Here is a 17,128-nt window from a genome sequence, read left to right on the forward strand (position 1 = left end):
CCTCACGTTCACCCCTTCAGACATCAAGGGGACTCTGCTGTAAATTACACACCAACAAGTACAACGAATTTCCGGAATGGACTTTCAAAATAATAAAGTGCTACTCAAGTATTTCATTGATAACGACGCCGTATTATTAGTACTCAGAAAAAAATGGTATTCTTCTAGCATAATAAATGTAGGTGTTTTCCAATTCAAAAGAGACATTGCGCTCGTGTGTATGAATATTTTTTATTTTGAAATGTCATGCTTTTATTTTGCCTGTCCACCGGCCCCAGTCATACAGCGATTTTCTCTCTTGACAGGGTCGTGATTTAGTGAGATTGGTTTGAGTTTTCGTCCTTCGGTTCACTCTTTGTGTTGCTCTGTGTGCGACTTAAATGGGAGAGCAGCCTGGGCAGATTTTCACAATTAGCCCTCTCAGTGACCAGGAGCAACAGGAAACCCTATGAAATATTCAGATTCCCGATAGCAATCGGAGCAGGTTAACGCCACCTAGTCTCAGGTCAAGGAAAGGTGGACTCACTGTTCGCGGGATGCGAGCCACCGGCGGAGACGTGCAGCGGCTTTGCTCGGAGTGCCGGTAGCGCGCACACGGAACCAGTGAACGGCTGACTCACGGACTCGCGTCCGGTTCTCTTCTGATGGTAGAGCGGACGATTGCACCAGCGGGCTCGTCGGTACCACGTTTCCCCCCGGAGCCAAGATGATCCGGGCGTTTTTCCCCCTGAAGAAAATGCGGCGAAATTACAGATACTTTCTGCTTGGGGCAATTTTGCTGGTCGGAGCTGTGGCTGTCTACAATGAATTCATCGCTTCAAGCGTGTGGAGAAGTGATAGTAAGTCTGGCCACAAGTAGACTCACAGGCTCATTTATCATGCTTTTAAAAACTATTTTTTTTAATGAAAAACGTTTCGAAAAGTCAAAATTCTGTGTGTAAAGTTTCCAAAATACAGGAGTACAAACACAGCAAGTTTTTGATTTGTTGAGAATATTTATTAACCTAAATATCTAACTCTATATTGTAAAAGTTAACTTTTATGTTGCTAAATGAAATTTATATTTTAGGAGGTCGTGCCAATTAGAAGATGCTGCAATTATAGGAAAGTATTGTTTACTTCAAAAAAGTTCAATCCCATTGCAATTTAATGATTAAATTGGACCATTCCTGCCCTGCACTACTTGTGTTCTCTCTCTCTCTTTAAAAAAAAAATATATATATATATATATATATATATATATATATATATATATATATATATATATACATATATATATATATATACATATATATATATACATATATTCTGGAAACAAGTTGTATAGTGATATGCTGTACAGAATAAGTTGCAACAGATTCTTTCTTTTAATTCATGTTTTTTTATTTTTGTTTTATTTTGAAATGAAACGGTAGCTTGCATCAGATGAAACCGCCAGATCTACAGAGAGCAGTCAGTTTAAGTATGTCAGCCAGAGATGTGGGGAAGAGAGGTCAGAAGGTCACATAACATCTAGACTCTCAGAAGGAAGTCAAGTCTTGCACTATGTAACCAAACGTTTTGCACTTTATCTTTGCTGCACCCTGCTGTTCCAATTGTGGTGGGGTTTTTTTTTTGCTTTTTGTTTTTGCTTACACACACCAATAGATTCATGACATGAAACCACCATGACAGAGCAGATGGAGATGAAATGAACAGGCATTTTCATTCTTATGTCAACCCACAACAGAAAAACAACACTTTGCATTGTCTCAGGACAAAAAAAAAAAAAACCTACTTGCTCTGGCAAGTAAACCTGCACGTCAGGGTGAATTGCAGGGCTTTTATTTACCCGCATTCCTTAATTGTTGCCCCCTGTTTAACAGTACACCCTATAGAGAGAGGTGTGCTGGAAATGCTTGTCATAGAGCTGAAAATGAGTCATCTTTACGGGTACAATATCAGCAGCGCTAAATACCACACGATGACACAGATTACTTAGACCACTTAGACTGTAGTTATCTAACTTGTCCTTGCAGAAAGCGTTCAAAATCCTTTATCTCACATGTTCCATTGCTTAGTTTTGAGGAACGTTTTAGCTACGTAGTTTCAATATTGGCTCTAATTCTCTTCCGGTTTGTGGAAGTGGGAACTTTCAAATGTTCAAATATCTTTCTGTTTTCTATTTTAAAAAAATCAGATCACAACTAAGTGGAAAAACATGATATTTGTGATGACAGAAATGTATCTATTTATAAAAAGTGTGCATATCTTACTAAGGGGCCTTGGCTCCTATCTGTGGTGAAAGACAGACGAACAGGGTCACACTAACTATTCACCAATGTATGTCCTAACAAACTCAGAATTACTTAATAGAAAACAATCCATAAAGTCTTAAGTTCAATCTCCAAATGATTCCTGACTGTGTGCAGCCTTTCACCCCCAGGAGATGGGTGAAATGCGGAGAACAAATTTCACTCACCTTGATGCGTGACACCTAATGGGATTTGGTAACTTTTTACACGCTAGCTTACAGCAACTTACAACCCCAACACCAACAAAAATGGAAAGCAATGTTGGAGCTATCCATCTGTACAGTTTTGAGCCTGATGCCAGCTCAAAGAAAAATTGATCTATTTGTCTGCAAGAAGAATCGGAATGGAGCAGAGCAGGGAGATTGTAGCTTGTTGTAGTAGCTCCTATGTCACAAGTACAAGATTTTTCCGAACATTTTTATTGTCCCCTCTTGATTCACCATGATTTTAATTAAAAAAAACACACACACACAATTTTTAGGCTTAATTTTAATTATGTACAGTATGTCCCCAATCATGAGAAAAATGTCACTAAAACATGTTAAAAACACCAAAAGCCCAATTTTCATGCGACTGGATCTTTAAAGTATTGCAGGCATTTGTTTACAACAGCTCAGTAACATAAGTTTGGATGAATAAAAAGATAAACTGAATCTAAAAAGGAAGTTGGAATCTCATTTTTTGTATAAGAAAGATTTCTCTAGTCAAATATCATTATGTTAACAGTATGCAAACGGCAGTTTAACTAGTATGACAACTGTTCAGTTATCACCACCTAAAGGAATCATTGCGTCTTGGCATGAAATATGCAGTAGGAAAAAACGTGTTGCTTTTAAGTTGACGTGTTCAATGTCTTGCAGGTTTGAAAACTCGTTTTTGTTACCTTGGTGTTTGAGCATGGGGGGGGCGGGGGGGCGGGGGGGGGGGGGGGGGGTTGAAACCTGTTTTCCCAAGGGTGATTTCTACTAGAGAAATCTGGTTTCTCAATAAGTACATTAGTTTGACAAAGGATGCTAATACTCACAATCAGCTTTGACTAAAGGGAACCAAGGATTTCCCATTACGTAGGAAACCTTGTCGCTGCGGCATATGTAAACATGAAAGATAATAAGAAAAAAAGAAGTTATCTTTACATGGATGCATTTATGCTGGCGCGTTTGGTACACACCAAAGTTTTGTCTGAGGATCAGCTTCATTTATCAAGTTTGAGAGCTAACCTCAATTTTGACTATACTTTACTTTACTTTCAAACAGACCCTAGGGTTAGATTAGATTAGATTAGATTAGATTAGATTAGATTAGATTTATTAATCCCACGAATGGGAAATTCCCTTGTCACAGTAGCATGGAGTTTGGCACAAGTATGTGCAGACAGTAATGACGAGTTAAAAACAAATACACATTTTGAAAGAATATATACAAAAATAAGAGTGTTCTGAAAAATAAACAGGGAAAATGATGTACAGGAATATAGAGGTCATCTGTATATACAGTTTTGGTACAGTAGAAATTAGGCCTGCACAATATACCGCAAATTTATTGTTATCTCGACATTAAGCTGTGCAATATGCATACCGCAAAAGACGGCGAAAATCGCAATAAATGGTTACCTTAAATTTGCTAAAACAATCTCATGGCAGCTTGAAATATTGAACAACTGAAATAAATCCCTTTATGCATTTAACCAATCGGAAGGACCCGTTTACGTTGTTGATCAATCAGATGAGCCCTTTTATGTTTGATGTTTGCCTCCTACGTCGACGTGGGTCATTTGGAGTCTAATTTTTAAACTGTTGCAGTGAACACGGAAATTATGTTTTTGGTTGTTTTGCTATTTGTTTATATACCGCGAATTATATCGTTATCGCAATATTAATCACCAATATCGCATATCGCGAGTTTTCCTCATATCGTGCAGCCCTAGTAGAAATAAAAAACTGGTGTTGAACTGTCTGATGGCAGCTAGGATGAAGGACCTGCGGTAGCGTTCCTTTTTGCATCGTGGGTGCAGCAGTCTGCCTGTTTCCCTACATGGGTCCCGTTAACACAAACATCAAATACACTGATCATTGTCTGATTTCTTGAGATATCAGATTTGTTTTGAGTTATGTTCGGACAGGATAACCCAAATTGCCATGTGTGAACGAACCGCAGGAAATAGAACTTACATTAGAGGCTTGATAAGTGTTGTTTATCTATCGCAAACATTTTTTCTTACTTAATGGGTACAATAGGAGGATCTGCAACATGTTCCAGCATTAGTAACAATAGTACTACACCAACATGTTTACAACAGTTATGTCATAATTATGGTACAAATAATGGACTGGCATATAGAACAGTATTTTTCTAATCATTGCAATCCCTTGATCAATTAGCAAATTCCTGATAAATCTGAATTGTACAACTTTTCTTTTGCTGGCTCAGTGTGAATCCAAACTATCCTGCAGACCAAATAATTGAAGCTTGGATTTTCCAGTGGGCTCAGGCAGCTTTGTTCCTACTTTAGTACCATAGATTCAGTCCAAATGGGTGGAGAATACTAAAAGGCTTCACATATTTGTCTGATTTGGTTTGCCTTTACCTATAGTGCTCACAGAAGCAAACCAAAAACTCAAACAGACCAAACTGCTGTTCCAAACGCTGTTTTACTTGGGTACGATACAAGGGCAAAAGCAAGAAGAAGAAAGTTGTTTTTTTCACTAATCCTCTGATTATAATGTAGTAATAGGAGGCCGTTCCTCGCCACTATTGTATGTTTAGTTTGTCAAACATTATGTTAAACATTTGAGAACCTCTCTATGAGAGTTGCTTCATCGGTTTAATGTTGTTGGCATTTAGTTTCACTCCTCGTCAAACACAAGACTTTCTTCAATAACTCCCTTTACTTATTTTGAAATACTTTGGTTCACCCAAAATTGAACCAAGAACCTTTGCTTTCAAGAAGACCAGGGTTGACATACTTATTCTAAAGCAAATTTTAGGTGTGCTTTCATATTTGCCAAAAAAAAGGCAAATTATCCAAACTAATAAACCCTAATGTGAATCAGTGTAAGCATCCCCCAATTTGAAGAGGTTGGAAATGACAATCATTGTGCACCTTTTATTTTAGGTTAATTTTCTTTTACACATTGTCTGGATTAAACCAAATTCTGAAACAGATCAAAACACCAGGAAATAATTACACAATAGGGCTCGTTTATCTCATTTGGGGGAGATAAACCAGGAAGTAATAAAAAGCATAAAAAAGAAAACCGACTAGAGCCTGCACCTCCTCACTGTACCATGTTCACCCACCACACATTTTCCAACTCCTTGTGGTTCACACTTATTTTTCTTGGCTATTTGTGATATTTCCTTTGGTTTGTTTCTGCTCTTTGGTCCACAGATCATCATTGTTGCATTCACAGTCAAGTAAACCGCTCTGGTGTGTGTTTACAAGTGAACAGACACTCGTTCTTAAGAAGAGAAGTTTTGAAACAGGAAACGGTGCCATGCAAACTTCATGAATACTAAAGTGAGAAGAAGCAATGCCTATAGGCCTCTGAACAACATTGTAAAGCCATCTTCTAATTTGCATTGTTCATCAATTCATTTGGTGAACAATGCAAATTTGTCCTGCAGTGTCTGTAAAAACTGTTCATGTGTAGAAATACGGTTAATATAAAACTGCAGGTCACCCCTATCAGTGTGGAAGTGGTAATCCATCCTGGAAAGTTGCTTACTACCATCAACTTTTCAACAGTGTGGAACATTATAGCCCTCTCAGCAAAGTAAAAGAAGGTTAAAGCATTAATGTCTGTCTCCAGCGTCCAATCCATCAGCACGCTATTCTGCTGTATTTGTTGATGTTTAGTTGGATTAGGTGATTTCAATTTGTGATTGACTGAACATGTATGAACAAGTTAATAAGCAGCAAACAGAGTAAGGAGAGTTGGAAAGCAAAGAAAGGGGTAAGATTACAGGAAACTGGTTTTGGATCATTGTTTTACAGTCTGTCTCAGCCTTAATATTCTCATTATTACATTGTTGATTGGTGTTGTTAACATGGTCTTTTGGCCTTTTTCTGATGATTGAGGACATTTATTAAGTGCGTTAAGCTTAAAGTTGCATTTCTTGAGGATTTCTTTATTCAAATAGTTGTGAATCAGGGGCAGACAAAAAAAATGGCATCTTTGTGGAGGGCCACCAGCTCCCTGCTCCGCATCCAATGAGATACAAATAGATCCATGAAAATTTTGATTTTCCTCGATAGCTCCAAATGGCTCACCATTTTTGTTGCACCTGTAAAGCTAGATTGGGGTTGTGAAGGGCTGTAAGCTTGTGGGAGAGCGTGTAAACGGATGGATGTTTTGGGAAGGGGGAGGCGGGCCTATTTCACACCAATAGTCCCTCCCACAACTCAGAAGTGAATTTCAGATGTTAAGTACTGCCATTCTGCAGAAACTATGTCCTTGAAAACAACACAGAGTTTTAGTTTGGCTAAAAAAGGCAACAACTAGAAGACCACTGGGAACGCTTTTTAAAAAAAACCTCAAAAGATGATCAGAGTGGGACTTTATTTACATCAGTAGCAGGATTTTATTTAAGAATAACGTGCTATACAGCTGCTGTAAGGATAAACTTTTCATAATACCAGTTTATACTCATGTCCTTTTATTCACGTTGTTTGAACAAAAAATCTTTTAAAAAGCATTCTTATCCCAGCAGTTAGGCCATTTCAGGATTTTTCTAACAAAAAATGCTCAGACTAAACAACAAATTTGAATGTTGGCACATCTACAAAAAGAACTGGTCCTCTTCAGATATATTCCTTCACTCACAAAAATAGTTTATGTACTTTGCTTTATTTCTCTTTTTTTTTAGTGGGGGGGGATTAAATGTCTTTTTTTCTTGGGTGTAATGAAATAATTTTTCCTTCACAGCCTATTTTTCAGTAGTCTTTTTAAGTAGGTTTCTAGCTCCTTTGCACATCTGTCATTTCCATCAAACCCCTTTAATTTAGCTATTGTCAAACTCATAATCCATAACTTTCACTTTAAGAAAAGTTTGCTAAAGTTTTGAACGTGTGGTCTGAGTTCACCTTTTGTCTGTCATCAAAATAAAGCAACAAAAAAAAAACAAGCACAGGCTTTCTTTTTGCTACCAAAGGGTTGGTGATAACCATACTACAGCTCCTGATACTCACAATCTATAATCTGATTTGTGTACTGTCAGTACACAGTGGCTGTGTTACCACTAAAGAGTTCTTAGAACTTGGTAAGTAACTGTAAAAGCACCTTATCTTCCTTTGAAAGCTGCCTCAGTTCTGCCCCCTTGCTGTACAGGCATTCATGATCATTTTGTGCCACACAAATGCCACCACAAGGCTTCCTGGAAAATTCCACCTACAAGGGTGTGTCACAGTGGAGTTCGAGCGAGCAGAAACAGTGTCCAAACATTTTCTACAGCTGTGCGAATCTTTTAGATGGAGTGTTGTTTTTGTTTGTGAGAGATATAAACTATTTTATTTTGACTATTTAAATATTGTTTTATGTGTTCTATAGGGAAATGTTTGGAAAAGCCGCCTTTGCCTTGCTTGCTCTTTGCAGATATAATGCACATATATTTTGACATACGTAATAAAATCCACCTGAGTTCATTAAAAATATCATAATTATTGAAACAGTTCTTTACTGAACCTATTCTGATGATAGATAATACATGCATCAATTGGAGAGGCCTCTAGAGTGCATTCAGAATCCTGTTTGCAGTGTATTATTGAGCCTCTTTAAAAGGGTTCACTGTTTTATCTCAAACATTGGAGATCAGCACACACTGCAGCGTAGACGCTTTTTAACATCTGTTTTTTTTAAACTTCACCACAGCAGTAAAGTGCCGTCCCTCAACAAGGAAAAATTGGCTCCTGCAGCACTGATGTCTGCGTCTTGGTTCTCAGGCCATCGTTGTTTGACCGAAGCATCCTTTTGCCGTCCTCTGATGCATTTTTACAACTTTTGCCAAATGCAATCGACAATTGTTGTTACTTTTCATGCAGGTAGTCCCGTTCAGCAGCAACAACAGCAGATTCTGTCAGTGGCAATTTATCTCTTCCACGAGGTTACCATCTCCCAAAACTGGAATAAAACTGCATTTATGTTTTTTCTTGTGGGAAAACGAGTAGTCTCTGGGACCTATCCTGTTGTGTTATTTGTGTTTCTCTTGTGTTAATTAAGGCTCCTTCATGTGTTCCATGGTTATAATGGAGCAATAAGATTAGATAATACATTTGTGTTTATTTTTTAAACAAACCTAACGACTGCTGGATTTAAGCATGATGTAATGCATGATAACTCCCTTACTGACTCTTCTATTATACATTTCCAATCGAGCCTTGGAGGGATTACCCTTCTGTTTAGTTTATTGCAACACACTTAATTTTGGTTTAATCCAGTACCTTATACTGGCAGCAATTTATGTTTCATAAAATCTGAACTGAAGACTTTATTTCATATAAATAAATTTAAAAAAAGGTATTCTCATTGAAACTTTTTCTGTTGGCTGCATAAACAGGCTTTGGCCCTCAAGTATGAGATATCCTGCCTTCGTCTCATGTAGGTCACCCTGGCACTTATCAGATAACGTTTGAAGTGTTTCAGTTAATAAATGTCTTGAAGGAAAAATGGATGTCGATGTCGGGGGGGGGGGGTGACATTCTTAAGTCTTTTTAAAGAGAAACAACAATAAGGGAATGTTCTTAGTCTTTAGTAAAATCTATATTGCTATATTTATACTGAATTACATTAAAGTGTCAGCTTTTCTTACCGAGCTTACAGAAGCAATATATGCTGATCAGATAATTTAGTTTAAGTTGTAATTTAGTTGCATTTATTCACATTTTCCTTAAAATATGTTTGTGTCAGTGTAAAGGCAGATTTTATTTTAAATGACTAACCTTTTCAGATAATTCTGTTTTTTTTTTGGCATGGGGTACTGCAAAATCTCAAAGGTTGTTGGAAAGTAGTTCTCTAGATCATTAACCACTAAATGTGTAGCTTGCAAAGTGAAGGTGGTGCTAGATTTTTCTCTCATGGAAATTTTTTACCATGCATTTAAAGTGTTTATTTACCCAAAGCGTTCAAAATCCACATGTCTACTTTCTGCTGAATCCTTGCAACTGTAACAAGACTTCAAAGATGTTCGGTGTCTTAAATTGAATGGGAGAGAACAAAGTTTATGCAGCATTACGAATTCAGTATGTCAAGATCCAGACCCTGAAGATCAAAACAAATGGAATTGCGAAAATATCTCTTCTTCTAGGTTTTAATGTGAGGCTGCTTGGTGCTGGCCGGGTCCTTCCTTTGTGGTTCATGCAGGCTTCCTCCCACAGTCCAAAAACATATTTATACACTCTAAATTGTCCCTTAGGAGTGAATGAAGTGTGTGTGTGGCACTGTGATGGACTGGCAACCTGTCTGGGTGTACCCTGCCTTTGCCCTTACATAGCTGGGATAGGCTTAAGCGACACGCATGATCCTAAACAGGACAAAGTAGGATTAGAAGATGCATGGATGGATTTTTATATAAACCCCTTTTGTCAAACCCACTTTTCAAAAATATTATACAAGAACAACTTTGATCGTCCAATCATCCTCATAGTAGGAGCAGGAATATATTTTGTCTGTCTTTAGAGATTAGATTGGCAAAAAAAAAAGGTCTAAACTTTAAAAAACACCTTGAAGAACCATTTCTTTAACTTGAACATCTCCTAGGATTGAAGCTTTTACAATCTTTGTTTAAACAAAGTTGATATTTTTCTTCATTAAAATTCTTCTTTCTTCAATACCTAGCAGTGTAGAACTTCTGATGAGGATAGAATTGACCTTCACGCCAAAGAGTGGTGTGGTTAGAGGTCCCCACCCTGGTGATAATGACAGGCCTTCACTGACACTGTTACCCCAGTTCACTCACTGTTACCATGAGCTCATGAAAACACAAACAGCTCAGGCTATTTTCGACACGGTAGCCTATAATTTTAGCAATGGCAGGGAAGTGCAGAATGAACAATATTCCTGCATCTGCTCTGCCAGAACATACAGCGTTTTTGCTGACACCGGTGGAGGCTTTTGGGACAGCAACGATTGGCGTTGGGATAAACAAACTTAAATTTAATATTAAAAAAAAACGTACATCCAAAAATTTTGGTGCGATTGTTGTTTTTCTTTCTGTTTAAGCAAATTTCCATTGATTTATGTTAGTCAGAAAAGCAGATAATGGTATCCATTCCTTCAAAACCACAGTTTTATTTGCTTAAATTTAGTCGGTGGAAGCCAGGAGAAGAATAAAAGCCTCTTTCATATCCCCTGGTAAAACACAAATCTCTTTCATACCACCAGAGGGAACATGTGAAGCTCTGTTTACAATTGATATTTACTTTTGAGTCTGATTTTTTTCTTTTTTCTTTTTAGGTAATTCTGGGATTGAGGACAGCACCTGGCAGAGACCCATCCTTGACCAAACGGTAAGGAGACTGCTGGAAAAATGAGAGGATGAAATGGAGTCAAGAAGGCGAGCTTCAGTTAAACCAGGTTTAATGCATCTTCTAGGATGAAGGCAAAATGCAGTTGGCCTCAGTGGAAGATTCAGATGTTTGGAGTTCACGCTTCAACCCACAAACCTGGAAACCAGAGGTATTTATGAGTGCACCATTATGAGTGTGGTTTGCTTAGAGCTCGAAAAGGTTGAAAGTCTCTTTCCACTGAACTCTGTGCATCCTACCTGAGCCTCCACCTTCCTGTGGTCTCAGTGCTTTTGCATGTTTACGGCGTCTTTCTTGATTCTAACTTGAGCAGCTTCCACAGCTTTGTGTCGAGGTCATCAAATTTCCACTATATTAAGAAGGGCCGTCTGTGCTTTGACCAGCTGCTCGCACCTCATGTTTCACTTCAAACAGAAGCTGCTGCTTTACAAGCGAGTGTATTCAAACCTCAGAGTTATGTCCCGTGTTTGCAATTGTGCCTCATTATGATTGATTTTTTTCTCTCGTGTTTTTTGAAATTATAAAGGAATCAACACCTTAAGTTCAAGTTAATTCAAGTTAACATTACAATTAAAAATGTTTGTGTTCTGTGGATTAGTTGAAAAGTTAATTTACAGCGATAACACTGCTAAAATAAATTAAACACCATATAGTTTAAGCGCAATATAAAAAATAATATTGACACTTTACACAATCAGTAAAAATATAATAAAAAATAATAATAACAAAATATGATTATATACATAATATTATGATGATAATCTGATATTTAAGAAGATTCTTGGATAAGCAGATAGATGAGGGTGTAAAGACTAATAAGATAAACATTACATAAAACAGTTTTGGGGGGAAAATGAGTGAAGGTTGAAGTGGCCTAACAAGGCTGTGTGGATGTTACAGCAGCATTGGCTTTCAGAACAGCTTGAAACAAAACCCGTAGACCAGAATGACCTTTAAACCCAGGCAGGTGGACTTAAATTAGTGTCCGTTAATATTTCTCACTTACCCTGGTGTGGCCTTACGTGGTTTTTGGTTTCAAACTAATATTAATATTTACCTCACAGTCCTGAAATCAGACACGTTCAGCTTGACCATTAATGAAACCGTAATAACCAGCTGACATCCTGCCACACAATATATCAGAGAGTAAATAACATGCTGCTGTGCAGATGTCAGAGAGGTGCATGTTTACAGGACGTCCTGGCTTCCTCTTGGACTCACCTGCATCATCACGGATGTTCCCTTTTCCTACACATTGAGATATTTGAAATAGCCTAAAAACAAAACCCCACTTCCAATCTGACTAACATTTCTAAATTAAACCAGAATGCCTTGTTGACTCTAGAATTAAACCTAAACAACAATTGTTGTATTTTTTAGGAAATATCTCTGACAATATAATATATTTGTTTTTTTCTTTCCTTCCTTTAGGTGGGACAACTTTTTAAACAATGCATGTTTATAAATTCTCGTGCCTGAGTGACAGTTAAAGAAGAGCCCTTCTATTTCTGTTTATGTTAATTGATTTGGCTTTGTAAAAAAAGGAAGCAGGTTGGATGCTGACTGCCTTCCTGTCATCATTGCTACGTTTTGAAAAATATTTTTACTCCTAACACAGTTTATTGGGCAGGCCAACCTGCATGTGTTTGAGGACTGGTGTGGCAGTTCCATTGCTGACCTACACAAGAACATGCACTATCCCCTGTATCCCCATGTGAGTAAACCTCTTTCATCACCTTTTTTATAGTTATGCATTTATTCATTCACTGGGAAATGACACAAGTGTGATGCCACTTTAATAATAGAATATACTGTGCCATTTTCTACGGTGGCCCTGAAGTTCAAATCACATTAACAAATGTCTCAACGAGAAACCATATTCAAGATCAAAATGACAGTAAAAAAGCAAAACAAATACTAAGAAAACAATATTCCATAATTGAAATTCTAGCAAATAATCAAAATAAAATGTTAAAAAATGAAAGAGAAAAAAAGAAACCAGAAAAGGAATTATGGGTCATCACTGACTGCATGATGACATTAGATCGAAATGTGGAAAAGAGTTGCTTGAGAAATCACAGAACTTTAGCAGTGGCTGTGGTCGGAAGCTTAAACAATATCATCCATTGGAAGATACTGACATGCTAAATAACTACCTGTTGAAAAGGGGAACAAACATCAATCCAATCAGTGATGTGCTAAAATACGGTACCTACCTATACTGGCTTCTTATTCTGTTTCATTTTTATTTTCTTGTTGAGTGATTTGTTGATGCGATTTTCACATATAGTTAAAAATGAAAGATTGCATTTAGTAAAACCCTTTTTTTAAGGACACGTGCCATGGGCTTCTGATTTTGCTGCACATCACTGAGTTCGGTCCAGTTTAAAAACTTTCTTTTGCTGTGACATACTTTTTAGAAAGTCTATATAGCTGCACACTGGTCTTAATTTTTTGGATGACCAAAATGCCACTAGGTGAATGTTTAGTGGGACACATTTTTCATTTATTTATTTGTTCCTTTCATGAAAATTGTTGACTGTCAAATATGTTTACATTTTTACATTATTGAACATTTTCCCGATTGGAAAGGAGCAGAACTGAAGAATACTATTCTTATAATGACACAGAGGACGTTCCTACACACATTTGGTTTCACTGTTGTTGTCACTTACGGTTGTTTTCAACATCAGCATCCCAAATCTGCATGTTCCTGGACTAGTAGACTCACTTTGTGCCGATTGTGTGGCTGTTTTTCTGCCTTTTGTCTTTCAGTCCAGAACTACAGTAAAGAAGCTGGCCGTCTCCCCTCAGTGGACCAACTATGGCCTCAGGATATTTGGTTATTTGCATCCCTTTACTGACGGTACATTGCTTGTTCTTTCTCTAAGCAACTTCCTGCTGCATACTTGCTTACCTGCATGCCATGTTGTGCGTCTTACAGTTCCTCAGGCTGTCTCTTTTTTTGTCTCTATCAGGAGACTTCGTTTTTGCTTTGAGCTCGGATGACAATTCAGAATTTTGGCTAAGCACCGATGACTCCCCTCTCAAGTTACGTTTGTTGGCGTGGGTTGGAAAGGTATTCATTTTAGTTGTTTCCCATCAAATAGCACAACAGCCTATGTGATAGTTATTTCCATGTTTGATTTTTGATGTATTTCTTTTACGTTTAGACAGGCAGAGAGTGGACAGCTCCAGGAGAGTTTGACAAATATGCCAGTCAGACCTCCAGGCCAGTTTGGTAAGTCAAGAAAACCTCCAGCTGAAAAGCATTCAAACAACATATGCTTGTGTTGGTAGTTGTGGCTTATGTATTCCCTTTTTTTTTCACGTGAAAAGATGTTCAGACTCCAGCCTCTGAACTTACAAGTTCACTAATTTTTTATCTGCAGAAAAATGCCAGTTATTGTCTAAAAAAGGACATTTTTAGTCATATAAATACTCAACGCATCACTGATAGCTTTCCTATTTGACTCAGCAGACTCGTTAGTTTGCTGGTTGGTTTTGTCATCAGCGTAGGTCAAAATGTTCTGTAACCAGTCAAGAAACTTTAAAAGCTTTAAAATATTTGACAAATTTTACATTTGACAGTTAAAAGCAAAGCCAACCCGTTTTTTCCCGCACATCTACATTGTGAAATCTCTACACTACTGTATATCTATTGGATACAAATGTTTGAACAAAGCTTTTGTTTTTTCAATTGAAATACATCCATTTGTGTTGGAGATTGGGTTAATAAAGCCTCTTTTTTATATAGTTACCACTTATTTGTCAAGCTAGTTTTTTTACTGGACATGTTAATGTCATGTTTGAAAAAATCCAGTTGTTCTTGTTCAACTGTGTGTCAGCAAAATGAACAGTTTAAGCATATTTAACATATTTCAGCACTACACATATGCAATGTGTTGATGACACAATGCATGTAAGGCAACTTTGAGGCCATCCGGCACCTAATCATCTGCTTAGAGGAATCTTCGGATCACATGCCATCCCTGCTTTTTTGTTAGGAAGTTGTATTTTATTCATTTTGTCTTGGATTTAGAATGAATGGAAAGAACATGAATGGAAAGACTTTTTGAATAATGGCTCAAGTATTTGTTTATTCTTATTTTCTAGTAATCATCACGTATTCTGAATCCTGAAAAACTATGAAGTTGTGAGTACTTGAGAAGTTCAGGACAACTCTCACATCACACCAAGCTCTATGCCTCAGTCTATTATTTCAGAATTAAAAAGGCCAGAAGCTTTTTTTTTCTTAACTTGTCCTGCCCAACAGCTGAGCAAGCAGAGCTGAAGGCCTCTTGTGTTGGACATATTTTACAATGGATCTAATGGATTTTCAGACAAACTAAGTGTTTATTTGTATAAACACCTTTTGATTTGAGGCTAAGCTTTATATATAATAATTATGTTTACATGCATTCCTTGTTGGACCGGACGGAAGAAAAGAAAAGAGAGAGAGAGAGGGAGAGTGGGGATGTTAGAGATGGGGGGGTGGGGGGGATTGGGGGAATATAGGGGAGGGGGAGCAGTCAGTAATACAAAATCAAAACATAAATGTGTCATAAATAATTTGCATGACTTCATTCTCACATACACACACCAATACATAGTATGCACACAAGGAAAAGAGAGCGTGCAAAGCCGAAGCCCCTGCCAGGGCATGGCCCTGCCCCACCCCAAGGTGCTCCAAGCCCAGACCCAGTTCCCTGACTACATGAGACCTATGTCAGCGCACAGATGAGAAGCACGGTACCGCCCGGGAGTCCTGAACCCCCACCCGCCCCCATCCCCAAAGGCAGGCTGGTATCACCCATGCCCTGCCCGCACTGCACACCTAGACAACCCCCCACCTGCTTCACCGAGGAAAGACCCGGGGGAGGCAGCATAAACAGACCACCTGACTGGGAAGGTGGACATGGGTGATCAGCAGAGGCCCCGGGGCCAGGGGATGGTGAGCCCGATGACTAGGCTCCAGTTGGTCAGATGGAAAATTGGAGTGCCCTAGTTTGCCCAGAAAAGAGGCCCTACCCGCTCCTCAGGGGATACGGTCCCCCCCAGCTCAAATGTTGTGGACTTCTTCACAATGTGAAAAAAGAGCTCCAAGGTCAGGTGCGGAGGAACCCCCAGGATGCCACCAATGCCCCGACAGCAGCCGCCGGCCTGTCCCACCCAGTCTATGCTAAAAGGAACATTAACAAAATAGAGACTTTACTCCTTATTGGTTATTTATTTAATTATTTATTCAGTTTTTATTTTTCATTTTTCTGTTTTTCCCCAATTTTTTTTCACAAAAAAAGAGATGTGTTGTTAGAAGTTCACTAAGATTTTTGCCCAGCTAAAACAAGGAGAAATGCCACCAGATGAGTTCAATTACTATTTTGCTTTAACAACTTTGCCTCAGGTATATATTTAGTTTTAGTTTGAAAATGTATTGTTTTCTTATAGAACAGAATAAAGACTAACTATTATAACTTTTTCAATGAATACATTTATGGTGATGAATTATGATTTATAAGTTTTATAAATGTAAAGAGTCATCTTTTTTGTTACCAAGTTTTTAACCAGGGAAAAAATGAGTTTACCGCATAACATGTTTAGTTTCACTAAAAATGCATTAAATAATGCATCATGGGCAATGAAGTTAATTACCAGACAAAAGTCTTATAATTTTAACTTCTCAAGTTCAGAATTTTCCAGATTAGTTATTTACCTTTCAAATAAATATAAATGAAATTAAATGAAACATTTTTTTCTTAACCTTTCATTTTAATAATTAGCTAACAAACGGATAATAGTCTATTACCTCAAATTTAAATTCAAAGTGAATACCAGTAAGTAAGACTTGTGGACCTTTCTGCTTGATGTATGACTCATTTCCACTCTGTTGTAACCTCAGAGACCTAAACTGCACAGACTTGTGCTCAGACTTTGAGACTTACAGTAACCTGACTAAGTTTTTTAGCCTTCAGCTGAAACTGGACATAAAATGAGTAAATAGACAACATTTTTTCTCTTCATATGTTGTTATTGTTTAAATATTTTACAATACACCTTTTCAAACCACCTTATAATAGGCTGCATGTCAGTTAGTGTTTTTTTTTAAAAAAATTTGTGTTCTATTGCTCACTTATGTTCTCATGGTATTTTTTGCCATTTGCATCATTTATGTTTACATTGTATTGTATTTGTTGTCTACTTCACTTAGATTTAGGGACACAAATTTACCACCTGTCCTGGTACAATAGATAAAACACCTCTGGTACATTTGCACAGATGCTTTATAATATGCAATGTCACTTCCACATAAAAAATA

At 37.6% G+C, this 17,128-nt stretch overlaps 1 protein-coding gene across 2 annotated transcripts in view; it reads left to right on the forward strand.

The window, feature by feature from the left end:
• Positions 1–327: 327 nt before the first annotated feature.
• Positions 328–17,128, forward strand: part of LOC101164306 (beta-1,4-N-acetylgalactosaminyltransferase 3-like) — a 29,514-nt gene continuing 12,713 nt past the window's right edge. Inside the window, exons 1-7 of one of the 2 annotated variants that reach the window (XR_002873413.1) lie at positions 328–839; positions 10,742–10,794; positions 10,880–10,963; positions 12,431–12,526; positions 13,588–13,678; positions 13,791–13,891; positions 13,986–14,053. Coding sequence is in view for 1 of the 2 variants with exons in the window: in XM_011476158.3 (XP_011474460.2) it covers positions 707–839; positions 10,742–10,794; positions 10,880–10,963; positions 12,431–12,526; positions 13,588–13,678; positions 13,791–13,891; positions 13,986–14,053 (626 nt within the window). In the remaining variant the exon portion in view is untranslated. The remainder of the gene's footprint in view (positions 840–10,741; positions 10,795–10,879; positions 10,964–12,430; positions 12,527–13,587; positions 13,679–13,790; positions 13,892–13,985; positions 14,054–17,128) is intronic. The other variant, XM_011476158.3, reaches the window with a different exon arrangement.

Source organism: Oryzias latipes, chromosome 6 (genome assembly GCF_002234675.1).
Source record: "Oryzias latipes chromosome 6, ASM223467v1".
In the NCBI taxonomy this organism is placed as follows: Eukaryota; Metazoa; Chordata; class Actinopteri; order Beloniformes; family Adrianichthyidae; genus Oryzias; species Oryzias latipes.